We start from the raw sequence: 24,186 nt of genomic DNA, 5'->3' as shown, positions 1-24,186 counted from the left end.
TGGCTCAAACCGGTTCGAGCAGGTCCAAGTCAGTGCTGGGCCTTCCAACCTGGTAACATGTCGTCATGGCAACTCAAGCTGGATGCTGCCCTGGAGCTGATGGGAGGGACCTGGGGCTGAGTGCAGAGCCCAGGTAGCCCGAAGGTGGGCAGGCTGGGGGCTCAGGAGAGGGTCCTCAAGTGCCAGGCCAGGTGGCCAGCCGGCAACTTCCCCTCCCCAATCACACACTCTGTCCAGTCAGGAGCTGCCTGCCTGCTGCAGCAGCCTGTGGACATTGGACAGGCCACGGGGCCTTGCCTGGCTCCAGCGTCCCGGTGTCAGGGCGGCTGCAATGTGTGGAAGACTTAATTCGGGAACTCTGTGGACACTGTCCTCACCCCACGCGGGGGCGGCACAGCTCAGAGCTCTGCTCAGCGGGGATACTCCGTCAGCGGGGTCACTAGTGCGCAGCAGATCAGACCCGTCAGTCCTCAACCCCGAGCAGCCCACATCCACCTCAGCGCAGGCGGCTAGTGAGGGCCTAGCCACACCCCAGCGCAAGCCTCAGCCCCACCAGACCACGGTTCCCCCTGCCAGGACTTGCCGGGGATGGGGGCACACGAGTGGGGGTTGGGCCCCAGGCCCCCAGCGCAGCTGTGTCAAGCGCTTACTGTGCTTCTCAGGGTTGGCCCGCCGTCCACCCAACAGTGGCTCCGGCACAGTCCTACAGGAAAGGCTAGACCGGGCCGGGCTCCTCTCTGCAGTCAGACAGGAACGTGCCAGGAGCGTCATAGAAACAGTTTATTGACTAACAGCAACACAGACGACACGCCCCATGGACACGAGGGAAGTGGTGCGGTGGGGACGCCGCCGGCCGGGCCAGCTGGAGGCTGCGGAGCGCGAGCGTGAGCATGCCTGCATCCGAGAGCGGGGGGGGGGGGGGGGCTAGCGCCTAGGGGACCGACCCGAGTATAAAAGTTTATAATTTTACAGCAGTTGAAATACTGACATCAATATTAAAATAAAAGCGAGTTTTACATAACAATCAAAAATACAAAAGACGGGAGGAAGAGACCCTGTATGAAACGGGGGCTGTCGGCGACGGAGCACTGGGTGCAGAGGCGGCAGCGGACATGGCGCCCGCCCCCCTCCCCTAGGTGACTAGCGCTGTACGGAGCAACCTCAGATTTGCAAAGTGTTGTAAACAAGTTCTTGCCAAACCAATCCCTTCCTTCTCCTTAATCCGGGGCTGTTTATGAGGGTGCAAACTTCTTGGCCTGTGCTCGAACCCTCTTCTCATACTCCACTCTGTTTTGGCTGAGGAGGTCAAGATAAACACAGGTGAGCAGGGCCAGGCCAGGTGGCCACATGGTCACCGCACCGTCCCCACACGGAGGGCAAGGTGGGGCAGGTGCCTTTCTCCCCTGCCCCAGCTGCACCCTCGGGAGACCACAGCCCTTTGGGGTCTGGGCACACACATTGGGGCCGCTGCAAGTTGTATCCACAAACACCTGCCCCGCTCCCCAGGGCAGGGCTGTGGGGTGAGGTGGCGGCTCAGCAGCTAGACCACGCCATCAGGGGTGCAGAGCATGCCGGGGCCACCCACTGCCCAGGCCCTGGAGTCCGGGCTGACCCGGAAGGGGGTCTGGGGCCACCACAGCCAGCCCGGCCAGCCACAGGTTGGCAACTGCTGTTCACCACCTCAGAGTGAGGACAACGACAGATGTGACCACCAGCCAGATAGCCCAGGGCCTTCAGGACACGGGCTAACCCATTCCAAGAAGCTGCACGGAGGAGGCGACATGTGCCACGGGCAAACTTCTTGAGCAGCGAGAACACAGCATGGCCAGCTGGCGGGCTGCAGGAGCGGAGGTTTTCGGAAAGCACTGTGGCAGGCCTCACCGCATATCAGCCCAGCGAGGCGGGTACCCAGGCAGCTGCCGGGTGGGGCTGGGCGATCTGGCCTCAGCTAAAAGAGGGCACTGGGCCAGCACCTGGGCAGAAGGGCCTGCCACCAGGAGATGCAGCCCCAGCCTTGCCCATGGACCAGCTCCAACTGGAGACACCCTGAATGCCGGGCATGGGGCAGGTGCGCCTGTCACCCTGGGTCAGCCACCTCCTCCAGCGCCCGCACCTGGACCCGCCCCTGGTGGCCAGGAGAGTGGCTGCCCGACCCCCCACCCCAGGGCCAGGCTCTGTGCAGGCACACCCCTCCCCCCGCGCGCCTCCACTCACCAGTAAATTGTGTAGGCCTCTGCTTGGGCTGGGTCCTGGATATTTGGTTCATTTAGCAGTTCCTGTATTCCTAACAAGATCTGCGTGCGAGACAGACACGGCAGGGTCAGGGGCTCTGGGGGCAGGCGGTGGACGCCCTGAGGCCAGGGTCACCTACCTGTTTGATTGTGATGGCCGGCCTCCAGTCCTTGTCCTCCTCCAGGATGGACAGGCACACCGTGCCCGAGGGGTACACGTTGGGGTGAAACAGCGGCGGCTCGAATTTACCTGGGCACGGGAGAGGGACGGCACTGCAGGAGTGGCCGACCTGGCCACGGGAGAAGGACGGCACTGCAGAGGTGGCCGACGCCTGCGCACGGACGCACCGAAGCCGCCGGGCCTCCGGCCAACTCCTCACAGAACCCATGAGCACGGCTCAACAGCCCAGGAACACGGCCAGGAGGCAGGCCAGAGCCAGAAGCCAGGTCTCCCACCTTGGCAGCCGGCCACCTTGCATCCAAGCCCCGCCCGTTCCTCGCGGCCACACAGTTGTCCTGATGACACGCTGTCCGAGCTCGGGCAGGTGGATCCTGAGGGATCCAGGCTGAAGCTCAGCACTCCTTAACCAGCACCCGCTCAGAACATGACACACGACACAGCGACACGCCCTCCACACGCAGCCAGTGTCACTCTGGTCCCTGCTCCTGGTTCTCTGGCTCCAGCACAGCACGGAAGGGTGAGAAGTCACCTCCTGGCAGTGCCCCCACCCCCACAGCCCGGTAGCCACACACAGCAGTTCCGCCCAGAGCACGCTCTTCCCAAGGGACCTCAACCTGTGTGAACCCCAGGCAGCACCTACTGCCAGAAGGCACCCCTCCTGGCACGGGGCCCACCGAGCAGCAGCTCCCTGCCCTCCCCGCCGACCCCAGCAACCACAGGCCTCACAGGAACCACGGAGGACCTGAGAGCTGCCCCCACTCCCCGCTTCCCCTCAAACGTGTGCAGCGTGCCCCCACCTGACCACTGACTCACATTTCGGGGGTGAGGAGGGGTAGTCGTCCTTGAAGAGCATCCGCAGCTTGAACAGGCCTCCCTCCCATGGAGTCTGTGGGACAAGAGTGTCTGGTGGCTGTGGCCATGGCCCCACTAGGAGGACTGCACCACGGGCCAGGGTGCAGAGAGCCCCCCAAAGAGAAGGGCAGGGCAGAACAGGGATGAGCATAGACAGCCCCCAGGAGCGGCAGGCAGGGCTGCAGGGCCCACCACTCGGGCAGCTGAAGGCTGCATACAGACAAACAAGCTCGGCCTGCAGCCCCCAGCCCCTGGAGGGGAAGTTGTCCTGGGTCCCCCATTCTCCACCCCCAGGGTCTCAGGCAGAAGAGCCCAAACCCAGTCCAGTCCTCTGTGAGGGAGGAGGCGCCATCACCACCCAGCACAAACCCCAGCAAAGCAGCTCTGCATGGGTGAAGGCCCCCCAGCAGCAGTGCCTGGGCACCTGGTCCCTGCCACCCGACAGGCCTGGGCTGGCACTTGGGGAGCAGGCAGGAAGCCGTCTGAGCACAGCTCCCCCCGCCCCAGCCCAACTGTCAAACTATCAAAAACCCAAGCAGCTCAGACCTCCATGGAGGGCCATGCAGGCCCCGCACACTCCGAGGAGCCCTCACACCCGCGCCAGGACTACCAGCACGCAGGAAGTGCTCCCTGCCCCCCAGGGGAGGCAGCAAGGGCTTCCTCTCCAGTTGACAGTGGCCTGGCCCCCCAGCTGGCCCGCAGTGCAGTGGGGCACGTGCCCACTTACCCCTTTCTTGCCAGGGATGGCGCACTCCCAGTTCATGAGGTTCATGGTGCCGTCGGGGTTCTTGGTCGGGACAGCCACAAAACCCTGGCAGGGGGACGGGCGACAGAAGGGTGTGAGCCACCCGTGCCCACTGCAACCACAGCCCCTGCCCGCCCAGCCAGCCCAGGGCAAGCTCTCCTTACAAACGGGTGGTCTTTCCTCCACGCCTTCCTCTCCTGGGCAAGTCTGCTGAGGGCAATGCCTGACATGGTCCAAATCCTGGAGCACACGGGGCGGTGAGGACAGGCTCGCCCGGCTCCTCAGGAGGTCCCGGGGCTCACGGGCTGCCAGGACCCCAGGTGAGAAGCAAGGCCTGGGCGTAGTCCACGCCCGGCCCTCCATCCCTCCCCGGGCACGGGGTGGTGTCCACGCCCGGCCCGCCCTCCCCGTCCGTCCCGTCCTCGCTGCCCCCCGGCGTCCCCCCAACAGGCCTGCTGACCGGCTCACCGGGCCGGCCACCCTGCACAGACGCTCGGCCTGCTCCGCAGGGACGAGGCGGCGACGGGGCCCAAGTCCTCCCGGGCCGCGGGCCCAGCCGCCCCGAGCGGCTCCGGCGCCCACTGAGCCGGCCCCGGGCCAGGCCCGCTCCCGGCCCGGCCCGCTCGGGCCCCGCAACCGGCCGCCGTGACCCCGCGCAGGCCGCGCGCAGCCCGCAAGGCCGCGCCGCGCCGCCGGCCCCCGCCCCGGGCCCGGGCCGCCCCCCGGCCGCCGCCCCGCTCACCTCGGGCGGCCGCGGCCCGGCGAGCGAGGCGGACAGGCGGGGGCCGAGCGGCGGGGGCCGAGCGGCGGCGGCGGCGCGTCCCTTTGTCTCGGGACTTCCCTCCGGAGCCCGCTCCGCGCGCAGCCCCGAGCGCCGAGGACCCCGGCGCGGGCGGGGCGGCGGGGCGGGGCCTGGAGCGGGGCTGCCCCCGGCGCGCCTGCGCCGCTCTCGGCCGGCCCCGGGCCCCGCCGCCCCGCCGGCCGCGCCGCCCCGCGCAGCCCGCCGCCCGCCGCCCGCGCCCCTCCGCCGCCGCCGGCGCGTCGAGGCCTTCCGGGGGAGCCCGGCCCGGGGGCGGCTTTCCAGTCAGGCGGCGCCCCGGACGCCTGTGCTCTTAAAGGAGCCGCGGCCCCGGAGCGAGGGAGCGTCGGCAAACTCCCCCTTCGGGGCGAACGGGCGCACTCGAGGACGCGGCGGCCTGCAGCCGGGGGAGCGGGGCGCCGCCTTCCTCGAGGGCCCCCCGGATGTCCGGCGGGCGCGGCCCCACGCGCACGCTCCGGCGGTTTCCTGGGGGCCAGCGCCAGGGCCCGGGGGCCCACGGCCGCTGCGGCCTACGGACGCCCGAAGCCTCGCCGGACGGGGCCCGTCCCCGGAGTCGGGCGTCCTGTGACACCGGCTGCTATTGGCCAGCGCGGGGCGCTGGGCGGGGCTTCCCCCCGATCCGCCCAATGAGCTGACCCCGTACAGAACGCCGACCGCTCCACGACCGACGGGAGGACTAGCGCCGACGCTCCCTAACCCGGGGTGCGGGGCCGGGCGCGTGCACGAGGGGCGCGCGCGGGAGGGCGCGGCCCCGCGGCCGCCTCGAGCGCGCGCCGTTGTCCCTCGGGGAGCGCGCGCGGCTGGGCCAGAGCTGCCCCGGGTCCCCGCCTGGTGCGCGTCGCCCCTGCGTGCGGTGGACGCGGCCCCGGGAGGGTCCGACTGCCCAGCGCCCCGGGGAGGGTCCGCATCCCCCCCAGGGGCGCCACACGCGCAGTGCCCCCCAGGCTCCCACAAGCAGCAGCTGAGTCCAGCCAAGCTGCCCAGGGGCAGATGTGCGCAGGAGCCAGAAGGGGCCAGGGCCCCTTCTCTCCCAGGACCAACCATGGACACGGCAGGATCCCGCAGAGCCTGGGCGTCCACTCACCCCCAGGTGCAGCTGCCACGACCCTCCGGCGCGCACCCGCCAGCCTTCCCTCACTGTCACCACCTGAGACGGCCCCCAATTCAGGGCGAGCAGCCACTTCCAGACCCTCGGCGCCCCCCACGGGAGCTGCGGGGCACGAGGAGCCTGCACCTGGCCTGCAGGGTTCAGCCTAGCTCCTTGGCTGCGTGGCGAGGCCCTGCGGTCCGCTGGGAGGGCCTGCTGGGAGCCGGGAGGGCACCTGCGGCCCCGGGTTTAACGGGACGTGCCGTATGAGGAGGGTCAGCTGCACCTGTTTTCCACCGTGGTTCGGGGTGACGGGAGAAGGCTCGCCCCTCCCGAGGCCACCTGCACACTGGCCGGCTCACCTGCGCCCCCGTCAGCCCTGCCAGCCCTCGCTGGTCCAGGTGCACCTGCTCCACCTGCTCCACGCCCCAGGTGCGCCCTCTCCCATTGAGGGCCTGCAACTGCGCTTGTGTGCTGTTCTCTTTGCCACCCAGGCCTCGCTCAGGGCGCAGCCACACCACAGGGCACGGTGGGCTCCAGGTGACAGAGACGCCGCTGCACTGCGGAACTGGACCTAGCTGGCCCCTGCTGGACCGTCGGGGCACGACTGCAGTTACTCGGCGCGGCCACAGGAGCTCGTCAGGGGCATACTGTGGCCTGTGGGTCCCAGGAGCAGGACACAGGCGTGGGCATGCAGCCATGAGGAGACCGGCAGGCCGCAGATCCCTCCATCCCGGTGCCCGGAGGAAGGTGCAGTGAATGCGCCTGGGAAGTGGTTGGTAACTAACCGGTCCATGTCCACAGGCTGCAGTTGCCCAGGGAGGGTCCTGCGGGGGAAGGGCGGCCTCGCAGCTGCCCAGTTGCAGGGTGACTGCAGCTCCTCATGCCCCCACGGGGTAGCACTGTGCCCAGCCTGGGGGCAACACCTCACGTGCCCCACACACGAGGGGCTCAAGCACACTCACAGATACACCAATAGCAGCAGAGCAGCAGCCCAAGGGCCGCAGCTCACCCACTTGTGCCCTCGCCCCAAGGAGACAATGAACCCAAAAGGCTTTTGGAGGTTGGGGGGCATGGGCAGTGTTTGCTTAAGGCTCCAGCCTGTTCTGCTGCCTGCATGGGGCTGGGTGCACTTGGTCCCCCAGTGACAAAAGGGTGCTTCTAAAAACATTCACTTCCGTGGGGCCTGGATGTTGGCACACTAGACTAACCCTCCATCTGCAGAATCCAACATGGGCGCTAGTTCTAGTCCTGACCGCTACACTTCTGATCCAGCTCTCTGCTGATGGCTTGGCAAAGCAGTGGAGGTCTGTCCGAGCACTTGGCCCTGTACCCTTGTGGGAGGCCCAGATGAAGTGTGTGCCAGTGAGTGCAAGTGGGGGTGTCCATGCCGGGAGGCCTCGCAGGGACATTCTGCCTGGCAGGAGACGAGGGTGCCGGGGCATCCTCCCTCGCTGACAGCAGGAGTGCAGAGTCCCTGCCCATTCCTTGCTCAGTTGCTCCACGGCTCGAGTGGACACCCCCACTTGTCCAGGCACTCCAGCCCCATGGCCTCCTGCTGCTCCTGGCTTGAATGGTGCGTGAGACTACAGGTCTGGGTTCATGAAGGCATATCTGATCTCATGTGGGCTGGAGCTGGACTCCACGACCTGAGCCTCTCCTCTGCCTGCTGGGGACTCCGGAGAGCTGTGCCCCTGCAGGAGGTGTGGGGTCAGTCTAGGCGCTGGGTTGAGACCCCCATGTAGGACCTGTGCATGGTCTGTGGTCAGCACACAGCTCCTGCCCGGGGTCTCAGCAGTTGGTGCAGGCAGGGACACAGGCGTCAGAGCCCAGGTCTGCTCCCTCCTGGAGAGGACCCAAGAAGGCGGAGGCTTACAGCTGTCCAGGACCCTGCCCACTAGACAGCCCAGAGCCGGCTCCAACTGCTGCTGTCCATCACACTGGGCCCGACTGTCCCTCCGACAGGTGTGTGGGGGAGATGCGAGTCCAGGTGTCAGGACAAGGGTGTCCCAGCACTGCCCGGCTATGTGGGACTCCATCTCCCCACTGGACAGCTGCCTGGCCTGCTGCTGACACCCCAAGCCTGGGCAAGCCATAGCTGCTGTCATCCCTGCACCCAGGATGGTTCTGCGTGGGTGCCCCCTCGGGGTGGGGCAGGAAGGCAGAAGCAGCCCCCCCCAACAGTCCCTCCTCCAACTCAGGATGTGGCCAGCCCCAGCTGCGGGACATACGGGCCCAGATTGTGGGGGACCAGGCAGCCCTGGCTGACAGGTGGCCACGGCAGGCCAGCCTCCGTCTGCATGGGGTGCACATGTGAGGTGATCCCTACTCAGCCCCCAGTGGGTTCTCACGGTTGTCCACTGCTTCTCAGGGTGCCTCTCTGCCTGCTATCCCTGGGGTCCAAGGGGGAATCTGGCCCGTGGTTGGGGAGAGGGGTAGGAACCACCATGTTGGCCACACTGGCTGGTGCCTGCCATGAGCTTGGCCAAGGGACCTGTGCATGCTCTGCCGTCTGCACACAGCCCTTGTCCCCTCCCTGTGGTCACTGGTCTCTGGGCCAGGGGGGCGCTGCTGAGACCCTGGGCCCAGCCATCCGAGGCAGGAGGCAGGTGCCAGCACGACTCAGGCACAGTGGCCTCTGCTGTCCCAGCCCACCGCAGCTCCAACTCTTCTGACTAGCAGATAACCTGTTCCCACACTTCCACGGTGTGTTGTCCTGTACTCCAACCCCCAGGACTGCCCGGGGCCAGCAGGGACATTGCCCTGGTGCAGTTGACTGGCCCTGCCACCCTCTCCAGCCAGGTCCTGCCTGTCTGCCTGCTGGCAGCCTCCACTGACATCTCCCCAGGGACATGGTGCTGTGTGGGAGGTGAGGGCCCTCATTGCCCCACCCCTAGGAGACCTGGCCTAGGTGGGAGGGGACCAGGCCACCCCAAGTCCGACTCAGCAGGTATCCAGGCCTTGCCTGTGGGTGGGAGTTGGACACCCCGCTCCCCAACACAGGAGGTGCTGCCGACAACCCCTGAACCCTGCTCCAGTCCCTCAGAACCCTTGGTACCCCTGAACATACTGCAGGAGGCGCCAGTTTCCACGGTGGAAGCCGAGACCTGCAGGGACTACCCCAGCCAGGATGGCAGTGTCTTTCAGCTAGATATGCTGTGTGCTGGGGGCCCCAGGGGGCACCTGCCAGGTGAGCCGCTGGCGTGGCTCTAACAGCGCAGGCCCTATGAAGGGTACAGGGTGCCCACTGTCCTCACCCCTTTGTCCCTTAGTTTGGAGGGTCTCTGGCGTGCCAGACCGGTGTGGTGAGCTGGGGCAAGGGCTGTGGCCACCCTGACTGGGCCTGGGGTCTGCACCCGTGTTCCACCTATGTGGACTGGATCCATTGACACGGCCCTGAGCTGGGGGGACTGGGGCCCGGACTTTTGCTCCAGGCTGGACTCTCCCTGTCTGGCCTCCCCCTCCTGCTGGCCAAACACTGGCTGCAGGGCCTGGGTCAGCTGCCCCTCCTGCCCGCCCCAAGTCTCAGACGCGCAGGTCTTAAATAAGTTACTGTTTATTCTGCTGCGCCCTCCCTCCTGGCCGTGTCGGATTATTGCGAGTTTAACCTGAATCCAAGGAACACAGGAAGGGGGCCCGAGACGTGCCCCATCTTATTGCAGGGTCTCACCACTTCCATGAGGCAGGTGTGGTGGCATGAGGGTGCAGGGGTGTGGCAGGGTTTCAGCAGTGAGTGTGAGGTGGTCTCCGGGACTGGGTTCAGGGGTCCCAGCCTGTGCTCCCCCAAGAATGAATAGAAGCAGCCCTGGGCCCTCCTCCCTGTGTGTTGGGGGGTCTCGGTAGTTGCTCACAGAGGCTGCTGGCCCGGCCTGGGCCCCCAGCTCCACTGTGCCCACAACAAGCGCCTGCCCCTCCCTGAACTGACTTCTGGCTGGGCCCTCTGCCCGTGGCGGGGCCTCTGCCCCCCTGGGCGCCTGGACCCTGAGTCAAGGTCCTGCGTATCCCCTACCCTGGCTACGTGGGCTTGCCTGCACCGTCAGTTGGGGGCACCACAAGGTGCAGCCCCCAGGCCGGCTCAGGGGGGTCACCAGGCACCCCAGGTGGGTCTGTCCCATGGGGCTCTGGAGGCACCGTGGCCCCTGGCATCTCGCTACAACCACTATCTGCTGCTGTGTCCAGCGACTCAAAGGCAAAGCTGGGGACAGTCAGGTGCTCGGGCCGGCCCCGCCGCTCCCCCTTGGCCGTGGGGTCCACGCCCGTGCCTGGGCCCTCACTGGTTGTGGTGGTGGGCTCCAGGCAGTCCCTGTGGGGGGCAGCCTCACAGGACGGGGTCCTGCGCCGTAGGCCACTGCCACTGCCAACCTCTGTGGCCGGGGGCCGGGCAGCACCCTCCTCTTCGGCCGGGGGGTCTATAGAGATGCAGGGAGGGCTCATCTTCTTCTTCCGGCGAGCCCCCAGGCCCGGCTCTGCCTCTGGGACCCAGGCCCGGCCCTCCCCCGGCTCCGGGCGGCCAGTGTTGCTACCCAGCTCTGCCGATGGCCACCGCTGCCCTTCCGCCTGGCTGGGCTTGTCCAGGAGGCCCGGGGCACCGAGGCTGTGGAATCTGCGCAGGGCCTGCCCGCCGGGCGCTGCCCTAGGGGCCACCGGGGAGGCTGCGACCCAGGGCCGGGCAGAGCTGGTGATGTTGCTGACCTCCTGGTCAGCCAGGTCTGAGGTCTCAGCCTCCTCGGTGCTGGGGCCTGGCGGGCAGCTGCAGATGCACTGTCCTGAAACCTGCTTGCGGGGACGGATGCCGGCTGGCCGTGGGGAGCAGGGTGGGGACCGCAGGCATGCTTGCTGGGCAGACGTCTTCACAGGTTCCCCAGGGTCTGGGGTGCTGTCTCCAGGGTCCTCGGCCTGCCCCTCCAAGGGCTCCATGGGCACGGCCTCCTGTGAGGGTACAGGCCACAGTGAGCCCAGGGACCTCTCTCTGTCCTGGGTACTGTGGGGCCTGCAGGCTGGAGTAGAGGACCGTGAGAGGTATCTCCTAGTTCAGATACTGCCAGGGTGGAATAACCCTCGGGGTGTATAAGGCACTAGTGGGGGGCCAGGAGCTAGGTGGGGATCCTAGGGTCACCGGGGGTACCCCCACCCTCGTGGGAGAAGGAACCCCAGCTCTGAGCTGCGGGCCCGGCTTCCCTACCTGTGTGTAGAGTGGCGGGCCTGGGCTGGGAGTGCAGAGCACGGGCCGCGGGGTCGGGGCACAGAGGGGGACACAGGGCTCCGAGGGCAGTGACAGCGAGGTTGCAGCGGGACCTGGGGCAGGAGAGCAACTGAGTGCCACCCCTCCCAGCACTGGGCATCCTGTGGCATGCCCGGGGGCAGTGCCAGAGCCAGGGGCAGGGCCAGGACCTTGAGCACAGTCCTGTCCCCTCAGAGCATCCTGCAGCACGCTCCTCCCCCACTCCCAGTCTAGCCCGTACCTGGCGAGGCGCCACCTGTGTAGGCGGCCATCTCCACTTCCTGGAGGCGCTGCTGTGGGACTGAGACAGGAGTCACAGGCCGGAACATGTAGCTGTCGTTGGGCAGCGACAGCATCCGAGACACGCACACCTTGCGTGCCACTAGCACATTGGAGGTGTCCGGCCCGGGCCCTGCACTTCCCTGGGACAGAAGGGACACTGGGTCAGTCTGGAGACCGCTCGTGAGCCCCAGGGCCGCAGCCCTCCCTGCTCACCTCACCTGCACAGTGGGCGCTGGTGGCGTGTCAGGCTCGGTGTCGTCCACATCACCATCCTCATGAGCCTCACGGTTGCTCTCCTCCAGGTGCTTCATGAGCACGGCCACCACCACGTTAACCAGGACAAATTGGGCCACCAGCACAAAGGTCACAAAGTAGACAGGAGAGAGTGCAGGCAGGTAGCTGAGGCAGTGCCTGTCCTCCCGTGCGCACTCACGCAGCGTGTCCTGGGGGAGAGGCCAACTCAGACCACACCCAGCAGGGAGGGCCAACTCAGGCCACACCCAACAGGGGAGGGATATGGCGCAGACCACACCCACCAGGGAGGGGCAGGATGCAGACCACACCCATCAGGGCAGGCCAACTCAGATCACACCCAGCAGGGAGGGCCAACAGAGGCCACACCCAGCAGGGGAGGGACAGGGTTCAGACCACGCCCCATTCCCTTCCCTGCACACAAGCCCACTGTCTCTGGGTACCTTCATGATCCCATTCCAGTTGTCGCCCGTGGATACGCGAAACAACGTAAGGAAGGCCATGCCGAAGTTGGTGAAAGTGGCGTGCCTGCTCAGGCCCTCACATGGATTGTCCTCGCTGCACTCTGCAGGGACCAACTGTCAGCCCATGGCCGTGCTGAGCCCCCACACTGGTCCCAGGCTGCCGGCTCTTCCCCTCCAGCCCCCTAGGCCCAGCTTTTGTCAGGAGTGGCCAGAGATTCTTAGGATGGGCAGGGTGTATCCTGGGGACTCGACCAGCTCAGAGCACTCACAGCCTCATGGACCGGACACTGCTTGGCGCGGACACGCCCAATGGGTGGCCGCAGGACTCACCTAGCCTCCCAAACAGCTCCACGCCCAGAGCCGCGTAGATGAAGAACAGGAGCATGAAGAGGAGGCCCAGGTTGCCCACCTGAGGAGGAGGCTCAGCCACTTTCCAGCTGGAGCACACGAGGCCCCTCACTCCCACCCTCAGCCCCAGGCCTTCCTGTCCTCAGGCTCCCAAAACTGAGCCCAGCCAATGGGTGCCCACCGGTGGTTGGGACGGCACTCCAGTAGCTGGACAGACAGGGCAATACTGGCCAGGGGTCATGGACTAGCAGTAGATGGTGCATTCCCAGCTCTTCCTGCTCAGTGCCCACCCCTGCCCACCAGGGCCCTGCCTGGGCCCCACCCACCTGGGGCAGGGCTTGCACCACTGTGTCCAGCAGGGCCCGCATGCCCGTGGCCATCTTCAGAAGCTTCAGCACTGCGGCCGAGAGTTGAGCCTTAGTGGGGCCAGAGTGGGGCTGTGCCGGCTCCCCACGCCTGACCTAGGAGTAGGGGCACCTACCGCGGGCAATGCGCAGGACACGCATGATGCGGATGATGGTGGGATTGATGGGCAGGGCAGCACTTGTCTCAATCTCCTCCAGCGCGATGCCCATGATGGACAGCAGCACGATTGCCAGGTCTAGCTGGTTCCACCTGTGGACGTGGCAACACTGAGTATGGCCCACAGCACGCTGGGAGTCCTCTCCCTGCCCCCACCCAAATTCCAGGGGCTGCCCCATGCTCACAGGCCATGCCCATACCTGTCCTTGAAGAACCTCCGGAACCCAAAAGCCACCAACTTCAGCACAGCCTCGAAGACGAAGACGATGGTGAAGACGTAGTTGCAGTACTTGAGGGCCTCGTCCAGTGACTGGGGGTGGACGGTCAGGCTGGCCGAGAGGCCCCATGCTTGGGGGCTGCCCCACCTTGCCCATCCCCACGGGCCCCCACCACCCACCTTGGGCTGGTTGTAGTGCTCCATGGACATGGTGATGACATTGACGCCGATGATGAAGGTGATGAAGAGGTCCAGGTAGTGGCTGGTGCACAGTGCATGCACGGAGCGCCGGGTGTGCGAGTAGTCGGCATAGTAGGGCCGGCGCTGGGCCTCTGCAGGGGGAGGACGTGTTGAACCACTAGGGCAGGGGCCGTGTCTGTCATCCCCTCCCGGCAGGGTCAGGGCTATTCTGGGCAGCTCACGGTTTGGGTGAAGGGACAGGCTCCAATAGGGCCTGTGTTAGGGGAGACATGGCTGGCAAAGCCACACACCAGCTTCTTCCTGGCCCAAGGCGGCTTCCCTACACCCAGCTCCCTACCCAGGCAGGGACAGCACAGCCACTTTGCTGGGCCTGGACTCAGACACCTGGATGGACAGGGCTGGGCAGGAGCACGGGCAGCTGCACCCAAGTGAGGGTCCCACAGGCCCCTGGCCATGCTTTGGTCAGCAGGTCCAGCCGCCCCCCTCATCCACCCTCATCATTCGAGGGGCCATCCTGTGGTTTCTGGGCCCTGGCCCACAGGGATGGGCTCACCCCCAAGCACGACCTCCAGGCTTGCCCCTCAAGCATTTGCCTTCCCCAGGAGCCTGGAGGACGGCCCCTACCCCTGCCCTTCATCCTCCCAGCCAACATGCAGATGCCAGCGCCTGGTGGCCAGGCAGCACAAGCAGCCCCAGGCCTGCGGGCAGAGCACACACATGGCACCGGCAGCAGCGTGGACCCCGCCGGGCGGCCACAGCCTTCATCCTGCCCAGGACCCCTGCTGGGCCGGCTCCCTGCCCCCCATGCAGCAGCGCAGGGCGGAGGCAATGGGCTGAGGCATGCATGAGGGGCGGGCAGGTACCTGGGCTGGGGAAGGTGCCTGAAAAGACAAGGACACACCTGAGTGGCTGCAGAGGGGACACCTGATGGCCCTGGGCAGAGGCCCTCCCGCCCTGAGGTGGCACGTGCGCAGCCAGGCAGCACGTGCAGTGCAGAGCCATCAGGGAGAGGGAGCTGGGCCTGGCAGGCTGCCCCGCCCCGCGAGCATCTTACTCCTGCGCTGCTTCTCCAGGTGTCGCCGCCGCTTCTCCTCGCGCCGGCGCGCCTCCTCGGCCTCCTGGTGCTGCCGGCACTTGTGGAAGTTCTCCACCACCACGCCCACGAACATGTTGAGCACGAAGAAGCTGACGATGAGCAGGAAGGAGATGAAGTACAGCAGCATCCAGGGGTTGTGGTTCTGCACGGGCTGCGGCACAGGAGGGGCTGGGGCCCGTGGAGCAGCTAGCCCAGCCCGCCCGAGCCCACCTCCACAGGGCAGGCCGTCCAAGTCTACCACATAGAGTAGCACCCTCCCGTGTCCACCTGCTGGTCCCCACTCGCCCAGCACCCACCCGTGCCCACCTGCTGGTCCCCACTCGCCCAGCACCCACCCGTGCCCACCTGCTGGTCCCCACGCCCCCAGCACCCACCCGTGCCCACCTGCTGGTCCCCACGCCCCCAGCACCCACCCGTGCCCACCTGCTGGTCCCCACGCCCCCAGCACCCACCCGTGCCCACCTGCTGGTCCCCACTCCCCCAGCACCCACCCGTGCCCACCTGCTGGTCCCCACGCCCCCAGCACCCACCCGTGCCCACCTGCTGGTCCCCACTCCCCCAGCACCCACCCGTGCCCACCTGCTGGTCCCCACTCCCCCAGCACCCACCCGTGCCCACCTGCTGGTCCCCACTCGCCCAGCACCCACCCGTGCCCACCTGCTGGTCCCCACTCCCCCAGCACCCACCCGTGCCCACCTGCTGGTCCCCACTCCCCCAGCACCCACCCGTGCCCACCTGCTGGTCCACTCCCACAGCATCCAGTCCGTCATACATGATGTTCACCCAGCCGTCTTTGGACGACAGCACAAACAACGACATCAGCGCCTAGAGGGAGCGGTAGGTCAGGGACAGAGGTGACATCGTGTCCAGGCTGACCACATGGCCCCCCAGCGGTGGCCAACCTCATGAGATGGCAGTGCAGTGCCCGATGCCCACCTGACCCAGGTTGTCGAAGTTGTACTTGCGCCGCACCCAGCGGTAGTGGGCAGCCCGGCACTCGGCCTTGGTGGAGATATTCCTTGTGTCAGCACCGTCACAGTAGTAGAACTTGCCCTTGAAGAGCTGAGCAGAGGGGGCAAGGGGGTGACCCCAAGTGTCCCTCCAGGACCACCCCTGGGCGGGCACACACCTGTACCCCGAGGCCTGGCCCGAGTGTCCCCTCAGGACCACCCCTGGGCGGGCACACACCTGCACCCCAAGGATGCCGAAGATGATGAAGAAGGCGCAGCAGATGAGCACGATGTTCCCGATGGGCCTCAGGGAGGAGATGAGCGTCTCCACCACCAGCTTGAGACCTGGGGCCCGGCTGATGACCCTGGGTGCGGGCAGAGGGGTGCGCTGCTGAGTCTGGCTGCGGCAGGTGCCCCCCACCTCAGCAGCCTGGAGCCTGCAGCAGGCGCCCCCACCTCAGTGGCCGCAGGGTCCGCAGCAGGCGCAGCACACGCAAGATGCCCAGGATCTTGGCACCGCTGGCTGAGGCCATGGCCACGATAATGTCGACGAGCGATACCAGGACCAGCAGCCCGTCCAGCAGGTTCCAGCTGCTCTGCAGGTAGGCGTGCTCGCCGGCCAGCAGGCCCCGCGCCACCACCTGGGGGCAGTAGGGCAGTGCTGGGGCCGGGCCAGGCCCGGCTGACCCCAGGGGACCCCGCCTGGGGCACTCACCTTCACCATCATTTCAGCCAGGAAGATGGCTGTGAAGACGTAATTGGAGACGCTGAGGAAGACACGCTCCTGCAGGGAGAGGGCAGTGGGCAGGGCTGCATGGCACCCCGAGCCCAGGCGGGGTGCGAGGGGCCACTCACAGTGCTGCCTGGGTCGATGTCCGGCCTCTCCAGGGCAATGGTGATGCAGTTGAGGAAGATGAAAGCCAGCACCACGTGGTCAAACAGCCTGTGCGCCACGATCCTCTGGCAGCAGACACGGAGCCTGGCCGCCCGGGCAGCTCAGCGGGGTGTCCCAAGCCACCCTCCATCCCTGGGAAAGGCCCACCCCCACCTTGGCCGGATGGCAAACCCCTCACCGGTTCTGCGGGGAGAAGAGGTAGAGAGCCCAGGACTCGCGGCTGCGACACCACTGGGGCCGGTAGGGCTCCAGCACCTTGCGCAGCCGGAAGCAGCAGCTCTGAGGGGAGGGACAGCAGGCCTCAGCTGTGGCCTGCCCCCAAGCCCGCCTCAGCCTCGCCTGCCCCCACGCCCGCCTCAGCCTCACCTGCCTGGCCTGGGCAACAGAACGGTGACCCTGGCTGCCGAGAGGACACCCCGGGGTTCCGGGGGAGCTGACTAGCCTGGGGCCGCCTCTTGCCCTGCCCCATGCCCTGGCACGGCTGAAGCACGCAGTGTAGCAGTATTGGGGTGCTCTCTGGCCTGTCCACTCACGTCCTCCACATCCTCGTCCAGCTCAGCCGGGTCCTCCCTGTGGCTATCGATGCGCAGGAAGATCTCGCTGGGCAGGGCCAGTGTCTGTCCGTTGCAGTCACGGAGCTTGGCGGGCAGGAGGTTGGGTGGGGGGCGCGGGCTCCGCGGGTCCAGGGACTCGGTGCGGCGCAGAGTGGGGCTGTGAGGGCCCGGCATGGTCCCCGCACCCCCAGGCCGGCCGGCCTCGGCCTCCTCGTCGTCGGTGCTGCCCTTGCCCTCGCCGGACAGCAGCGACTCCCGCTCCCCGCGCTGGCCACGCCGCTTGAGGCTGCTCCGGCTTGACCGCCGGCTGCTCCAAGCGCTGCTGGGGCCCCAGTGGGTGCAGGGCGAGCCGCGGAGGCTGGTCTGTGGCAGGGCGGGCGGGGTGAGGGGAAGGTCCCGGGTATCCACGGGGCCAAGCAGGCTGGAGCCCCAGCGCCAGCACCCGGAGAACCTGCGCTCCTGGGGTCCATCTCAGGAAGAGCTGGTGGCCGCTGGGCTGCCCGCAGCAGGGCCTCCTAGCTCCTCCCAACCCTGCCCTCTCCTTCCACTGCTGGCTCACGCCTCTGGCTGGGTACCTGGGCACAGTGCTCCCACCGTGACCCCTCACACCTGTACCCCTCGGCTCTTCTGGCTGCCCCTCCCCGGGCAAAGCCTCCTGTTGTCTTGCCTCCTGCTAAGGCTTTCATGGGGACTGGCGCAAGACCAACGGCTCCCCATGGGGGAGTGGGACCCTCACTCAGTTTGGGGGTCTCACGTGCCAGGGGCAGGTCCCTACCTACCAGAGACCGCTGGTCGCCCAGCTGGGGATCCACAGAGCAGCTGCTGCCGCGCCGAGAATCAGGGAGGTCACGGGTGGTGTCCAGCTGTGGGGAGCCCTTGGGGGAGGGTGTGGCTGCTGTGCGCAGGATCAGTGGGGGCAGCAGGCCACTGCGGCCCTCCAGGTGTCCGTTTGGGGTCACAGCCAGCGAGCATAGCTTCATCTCTGTCGGGGGACGAGAACCTGTGAGCCTCCAGGACTCGGGGGGCCCTCTAATCCCCACCCACCACGCTCACACCTGTGGTCTGAAGGTCTCTGAACTTGTTGAAATCCTCTTCAAAGCGGGTGGAGGTCTTGTCCTCGTCCGTGTCCGACCTGTTGGCATCACCCTGAGGGCGTGGCAGGGGAGGGTATGAGGGCCACAGTGGGAGGGCGTGAGGGCCGTGGCAGAGGAGGGCGTGAGGGCCACGGTGGGAGGGCGTGAGGGCCACGGTGGGAGGGCGTGAGGGCCGTGGCAGAGGAGGGTGAGGGCCGTGGCAGAGGAGGGCGTGAGGGCCACGGTGGGAGGGCGTGAGGGCCACGGCAGAGGAGGGCGTGAGGGCCATGGCAGAGGAGGGCGTGAGGGCCACGGTGGGAGGGCGTGAGGGCCACGGTGGGAGGGCGTGAGGGCCACGGTGGGAGGGCGTGAGGGCCACGGTGGGAGGGCGTGAGGGCCGTGGCAGAGGAGGGTGAGGGCCGTGGCAGAGGAGGGCGTGAGGGCCACGGTGGGAGGGCGTGAGGGCCACGGCAGAGGAGGGCGTGAGGGCCATGGCAGAGGAGGGCGTGAGGGCCACGGTGGGAGGGCGTGAGGGCCACGGCAGAGGAGGGCGTGAGGGCCATGGCAGAGGAGGGCGTGAGGGCCACGGTGGGGGTGGGAGCAGGGGAGGGCCCAGCCTGTACAGCAGGGGAACCATCCCCGACACCTGGCCCCTGGCCTCACCTCCGCCTGGAAGCCCTCCACCAGGATGGCCACCAGCAGGTTGAAGAGCACGTAGTTGCCGAAGGTCATGAGGGTCACGAAGTAGAGGGCGGCCCAGGAGGAGGTGGAGGCCATGCCGTTGTAGAGGACGACGTTCCAGTCCTCCTGGGTGAGGATCTGGGGGCACCTGGGGCTCAGGCTGTGCCTGGCCGTGTGGCCCCCCCCCAAGCCCGACCACTCCTAGTCTCCACGGATCCTCCAGGCCCCCGCCCACCTGGAACACAGTGACGATGGCCCACAGCAGGGAGTCGAAGTTCTTCCTGTCAGGGACCGTGTCACCACTGTCCGTTTTGAGGCTGAACTTACATCCGAACAAGTGCATTCCCAGGATGCTGTGGGGCAGGGTGGGATAGAGGGGCAGGCTGGGCAGAGGACACGCTGGCACACTGCCCGGGTGGCCCGCCCTCCCAGCCGGGCCCCTGCCCCACCTGAAGATGAAGATGAAGAGCATGAGCAGCATGCAGAAGGTGGCCACGTTGTCCATGGTCTTCATGAGCACCACGAGCTGCCGCCGCAGCGCCGGCAGGAAACGCACCAGCTTCAACACTCGCAGCAGCCGGAAGGTCCGCAGCACCGACAGCCCGCCGTCCGCCTGCCCCACGATCTCCCACACGCTGCCGGCGGCGTGCAGTCAGCAGGGCCGCCCAGCCCCCACCCCCTAGGCACATGCAGCCCGGTGTGGCTCCCACCCACCTGATGACCACGATGACTCCGTCGAAGATGTTGTAGGGGCTGCGGACGTAGCCCAGCGGGCCACAGGCCAGCAGCTTAAGCAGCATCTCCAGGGCGAACACGCTGGTAAACACCACGTTGCTGATCTCCAAGGCGTTGGTCAGCTCCTCGGGCTGGGGGCAGGACCACTTCAGGGCCAGCCCACAGAAGCCCAGCCCACCAGGCCAGGCTGGCGGGAGAGGGGGGCTGCCAAAGACTCCCAGGCCCTGCAGGGACTCAGCCACCCACAGGGACGTGCAGCTGGCCTGGCCTGCATATGTAGCCACACGTGTGTCCCTGTGTGACCTGTGGGTATGTCCATGTGAGCACGCCTGTTGCGCATGACTGCCAACACACAATGCGGGCTTTCGTTTGGCCGGCAGCTGCACAGGCAGGTCTGCGGGCACACACGAACCTGTCCTGCAACAAGGCCGCACCATGACACACAGGGACACGGCCCGTCTGTACCCGTGCACCCCTCCCCATGTGCTCCCGTTGGCTCCATGAGCAAGGCACAGCCTCTGTGAGGGCAGAGCTGGGCACCCGCTGCTCCCTACAAGGAGCAGGGCCTGGGGAAGTGCAGAGGGAGCACCCCGCACCCCGCACACCTGCTCATGGTACTCCACGCCCATGCTCAGCGTGTTCACCAGGATGGCCACCATGACGCCGCGGCTGAAGTACTTGCTGTCCACAATGCGTCGCAGTTTCCCGCTGAGAGCAGCCCACAGCCGGCCCAGCCCACCGAGTGGTGCCCCCAGGGCTGCCTTCAGCGGAGTGGCCTCAGCGGCAGCAGGTGGCTGCATGGGATCCCGATGGTCACCGTGTCGCAGGTCCTGCGTGAACTCATAGACCCCATGGATGTCTGAGTCGCCACTCTCAGAGCCAGCGTCTTCCCGGGCACGGGCGCAGTGTGGGCAGTCCTTCAGCTCACAGGTCAGCGTGCCCGCTTGGGGACCAGGCAGCGGGCAGGGCACACTCAGGCCTGACAGGCGGCCAGGGGCCCTGCCCAGTCCTGCAGGAAGACACACGAATAGGCTCAGGGCCTCTGACAACATGGGTTGAACTTACAAGGGTCCTGTGCATGGAAGGGCACTGCCAGTGGGATGCCATCTCTCCAGGGCCAAGGACCACATCACCTTGGAGCCAGGACAGACACATGGGAGCCCCTGGAATGCCTTCACATCCCAGAAACACCCGTCCGCCTTCTACAACCACAGTCCTGTCTTCACCCCAAGGGCAGAAGAGCTGGCGCCAAGCATCTGGAGCGCCAAGCATCTGGAGCACCAAGACCCGCAGCTGGGGCTGGCTGTGGCACTGCTCCCACACGGAGCCGCCCAGTGCTGATCTCACAGCACACCCTGGCTCACACCCTTGCCCCTCCTGCCCACTGCCTGCCAGCCCACCCACCTGACCTCTGCAGGCCAGCGCCTCACCGTGTTCGCCCATCACGTGCTGGATTCGCTCGTAGGGGCCAGGACTGCCCAGGCTCAGGGGGCTGTGTGCTTGCTTTCCCGAGGGCCGGGGGCTGCTGCTGCCCTTGCTGCCGCCAAGCCCAGAGGGCAGGATTGTGGGGTAGTTCATGGCCCGCAACCCTGAGGCCAGCTTGAGGCCAGCAGCGGCCGCAGCTGCAGCATGGGCCACTCGGGCCCTGTCTTGCGGCCCTTCCACGTGGCAGTCGGCATGGTAGATGCTGTGCACGGACTCGGCGTCTGGGGGCCCGCGGCCCGGCGAGGGTGGGGAGCCGGCCCGCACCAGCCTAGAGTCAGCAGTGCCCGTCTCAGGGCCCGGCCGGCGAGGGCTGCCATGACTGAAGTGATAGTGATGGTGGTGGTGGTGGTGGTGGTGGTAGACCAAGTGGTGCACAGAGGCCGCCCGCCGGCCTGCCCGGCGTGGGCCCTGGCCGGCCGGGGCACTGCTGGGCTCTGTCTGCGTGTGCCAGCGGCTCTGCCAGCGGGCGTAGAGGCGCAGGCCACGGCGCCGGACCTTGCGGCACACGTGGCCCAGGTACCTGAGCAGCTCCTCGTAGCAGCTGCCTGGCTCCGAGAAGCTGGCCAGCGTGCTGTCGTTGGACAAGTAGCGGGCCCGCTGTTCCCGCATCAGCTGGTTCTCCCGCTGCTTCGTCTCGGAGAACTGAGTGGCGATGACCACCAGGCACAGGTTGATCATGAAGAAGGAGCCCACCTGCGGAGGCGGGCAGTGTCCATGAGGCACCGCCCCATCATGGACACTCAGGGCAGGTCGTGAGGGTGACCCCCAGGGCTAGGGCAGGCAGCACAGAGGTGTCCCAGGCCTCCGCAGGCTGTCAGCAGGTGCCCAACCCCTGCGGCACCCCCAGTGGCACCTGGCACACTGAGGCAGATGCCTAACTGACCTTCTCCCGCCCGCCCCAGCACACTCACAATGATGAGCAGGATGAAGTAGATGAAGTTGTAGAATGAGTGGGCATCCATTACGTAGTACATGATGTCCACCCAGCCCTCCAGTGTGATAACCTGTAGAGGCGAGCCGCTGGGGTGAGCCCGCACTGCCCCGGGAGTGTCCGCACCTGCCGGGGGGCCGCAGGCCTACCTGGAAGATGGCGATCCAGGCGTAGCCGATGTTGTCGAAGTTGATGGCCCCGTTGTGCGGGTTTGTGTCACCAGAGCGGCACACATTGTAGTACTGGTTCCAGTTGATGCAGGCGCCGTGGCCGCCGCCTGTGGCCTCGGCCTGAGGCTGACCGTACGCCTCCCAGCCCAGCGTGCAGGGCACACGCAGCTCGCGGCGGCCGGGGATGTGTGAGCACTTCTGCATGCCGTTATCACGGCGTGAGGAGCAGATGAAGGGGTGCTCCTCGCCCTCCTCCGTCTGGTAGTAGGGCCGCAGGAAGCTCAGGTTGTTGTTTCTGGGGAGAGGGTGGGTCCTCCCTGAGTCTGAGACCCCTGGACCTCTGAGGTCGCTGGGCTATCCCTAAACCCTCCCCAGCCAGCCAGAGGGGCTGCTGAGGAAACACATCACCTGCTGGGGTCCCATCCCCACCCCAAAACGTGTGATCCAGGGAGCCCGCATGTCAGCCCTGGCCCACCGACTGCATGCAGGGCATCGGTGCCGGCCTGTGGGTGGGGCCTGGCGAGGGGTGGGGTCTCCCAGGGCAGGGCTGCGAGGAAGGGCCTGCTGGGGTGTGGAGCCCATACCTCACGAAGGCGCTGTCCAGGAAGCACCGGTTACGGAGCAGGCCAGCCCAGAGCTGGACACCCACAATGCCAAAAATGAAGAAGACGAAGAAGCAGAGCAACAGCACGTTGCCGAGCATGGGCAGCGTGTCCAGCAGCAGCGTGACCAGGATCCGCATGCCTGTGGGCAGCAGGACAGCAGACCCTAAGCCCCTGCGCAGCACTCCCTGGGAGGATGGGTCCTGAGCAGGCCTGAGCACAGCGCACAGAGCTGGGCGTCGGCTGTCTGGGCTCCACTGAGGCCTGCTCAGGGGACCCGCCGTGTCCGGGGCTGCTGGTGGCATTCCTGACAGGCAGGGGATTGTGGGCTGATTCTGTGGCTCAGGTGGTCATGGGTCCTGGGACCACGAGATGCAGAGCAGGGCAGACGGCGCAGAGGTCAGTGGGATCCTGGAGGAGTGGGTGGTCCTGTCTGGGGCTGCAGCACAGCCATGGACACTTGGTGCCCGGGCCACCACGGCCACCTCACTATGGCTGGGCTGGGACCGCCGCGGCTGGCGCCTTCTCTGCAGCTCCAGGCTCACTTACTGGGCACACGGTTGATGGCGCGCAGCGGCCTCAGCACGCGCACGGTGCGGATGGCCGAGAGGCTCACGTTGTGTCCGTCCAGGGAGTACTCCATCATGCTGGGGGAGGTGGAGGGTCAGCGGGAGCCAGGTACCCCGGGGGCCCCCTCCCGGCCTGGGACAGCGCCCCCACTGCTGTACCCTGCCATGACAATGAAGAAGTCCAGCCGGTTCCAAGTGTCACCCAGGTAGCACTTCTGGCCGAACAGTCCCAGGGCGACCATCTTGATGGCCATCTCCACCGCGAAGAAGGCAAAGATGAAGTCGTCGAAGGCCTGGCAGGGGCAGGGGTTAGGATGGGGAACTGGGGCCTTGAGTCCCCGCTCCCCGGCCCTGGGGCCCCAGCCCACCTCCAGGATGCGGCAGCGCTCGGAGCGGCAGTCCAGGTCCTCACAGGGCCGGAACATGCCCAGGGTCACGCAGTTGAGCAGGATGACCAGCATGCTGACATGCTCGAACCACGTGCGGGCGAGTTAAGGGTCACACTGCTGCTGGGACCCACCCGCCGCCCTGCCCAGCCTGGGGTCACTGCGCTGAGCCTTGACAAGGCGGCCACCAGGTGGCGCTGAGGCCCTGCACCAGCCCTCGCCTGGTGCACGCTCCTGGTGGGCTCGGAGCTTTGCCCACCACAACCCGAGCCCCTGGGGCTCCTGGGCTGCCTCCTGGTCCCCTCTCCAAACCGTTGGTGGACAGGTGGTCGGGGAGGGCTGGGGGAGGTTCCAGGTGCCTCAGCCCACACACACACACTGGCCTCTGGGAGGCAGCCCTGATTCCACCAAGCATCAGGTCCATGACCAGCCTCTGCACCCCTGCCCAGCCCAGCCCAGGGCCACACAACCAAGGGAGGCCACTCCAGACTGCACGGTTCATGTCCTTTCACAACCCCTGCCAAACACCCACTCCAGGGGACTCCAGTCCCTCCCTGCCGCCAGGGCCTAGGGGATCACAGGGCAGCGCCGCACCAGCAACCCTGGGAGGGGGCGCCAGGAGCCCTGGGTACCCCT

The 24,186-nt window shown here is 66.9% G+C and overlaps 3 protein-coding genes across 6 annotated transcripts; 1 reads left to right on the top strand and 2 right to left on the bottom strand.

Annotated features, from left to right (window-relative positions):
* Positions 1-767: 767 nt before the first annotated feature.
* On the bottom strand, positions 768-6,174 carry UBE2I (ubiquitin conjugating enzyme E2 I). 4 transcript variants are annotated; one of them, XM_058680466.1, is made up of 7 exons: positions 6,064-6,174; positions 4,174-4,249; positions 3,992-4,075; positions 3,226-3,298; positions 2,372-2,481; positions 2,215-2,294; positions 768-1,296 (listed from the first exon to the last, which is right to left on the bottom strand). In XM_058680466.1, the coding sequence occupies exons 2-7, from the start codon at positions 4,237-4,239 to the stop codon at positions 1,233-1,235; spliced, it is 477 nt and encodes a 158-aa protein (XP_058536449.1). In that variant the 5' UTR covers positions 4,240-4,249; positions 6,064-6,174; the 3' UTR covers positions 768-1,232. The 4 variants fall into 4 exon arrangements, with proteins under 4 accessions (XP_058536449.1, XP_058536450.1, XP_058536448.1 ...); XM_058680467.1 differs by lacking the exon at positions 6,064-6,174 and adding an exon at positions 4,752-5,309; XM_058680465.1 differs by lacking the exon at positions 6,064-6,174 and adding an exon at positions 4,470-4,655.
* Positions 6,175-8,363: 2,189 nt separating this feature from the next.
* On the top strand, positions 8,364-9,616 carry TPSG1 (tryptase gamma 1). Its single transcript, XM_036498279.2, has 5 exons — positions 8,364-8,382; positions 8,651-8,785; positions 8,963-9,106; positions 9,189-9,221; positions 9,579-9,616. Exons 1-5 carry the CDS (start codon positions 8,364-8,366, stop codon positions 9,614-9,616), a joined length of 369 nt encoding a protein of 122 aa, XP_036354172.2.
* CACNA1H (calcium voltage-gated channel subunit alpha1 H) lies at positions 9,455-23,655 on the bottom strand (the record flags this gene model as incomplete). The annotated part of the gene is made up of 33 exons (XM_058681053.1): positions 9,455-10,845; positions 11,099-11,211; positions 11,379-11,559; positions 11,638-11,862; positions 12,115-12,236; positions 12,466-12,544; positions 12,810-12,880; positions 12,965-13,098; positions 13,206-13,315; positions 13,403-13,554; positions 14,478-14,670; positions 15,255-15,344; positions 15,456-15,581; positions 15,708-15,834; positions 15,926-16,110; positions 16,185-16,253; positions 16,325-16,448; positions 16,543-16,643; positions 16,898-17,281; positions 17,698-17,900; positions 17,974-18,064; positions 18,655-18,810; positions 18,908-19,025; positions 19,122-19,307; positions 19,387-19,538; positions 20,013-20,416; positions 20,838-21,585; positions 21,804-21,896; positions 21,973-22,288; positions 22,578-22,737; positions 23,145-23,242; positions 23,324-23,457; positions 23,533-23,655. Coding segments are annotated over 33 exons (6,483 nt in total), but the record flags the coding sequence as incomplete, so codon positions are not given.
* Between the last annotated feature and the right edge of the window lie 531 nt (positions 23,656-24,186).

Source organism: Ochotona princeps, chromosome 24, assembly GCF_030435755.1.
Source record: "Ochotona princeps isolate mOchPri1 chromosome 24, mOchPri1.hap1, whole genome shotgun sequence".
NCBI classification, from domain to species: Eukaryota; Metazoa; Chordata; class Mammalia; order Lagomorpha; family Ochotonidae; genus Ochotona; species Ochotona princeps.
The sequence above is the reverse complement of the archived record's forward strand: the minus strand, read 5'-3'. Positions and strand labels throughout refer to the sequence as shown.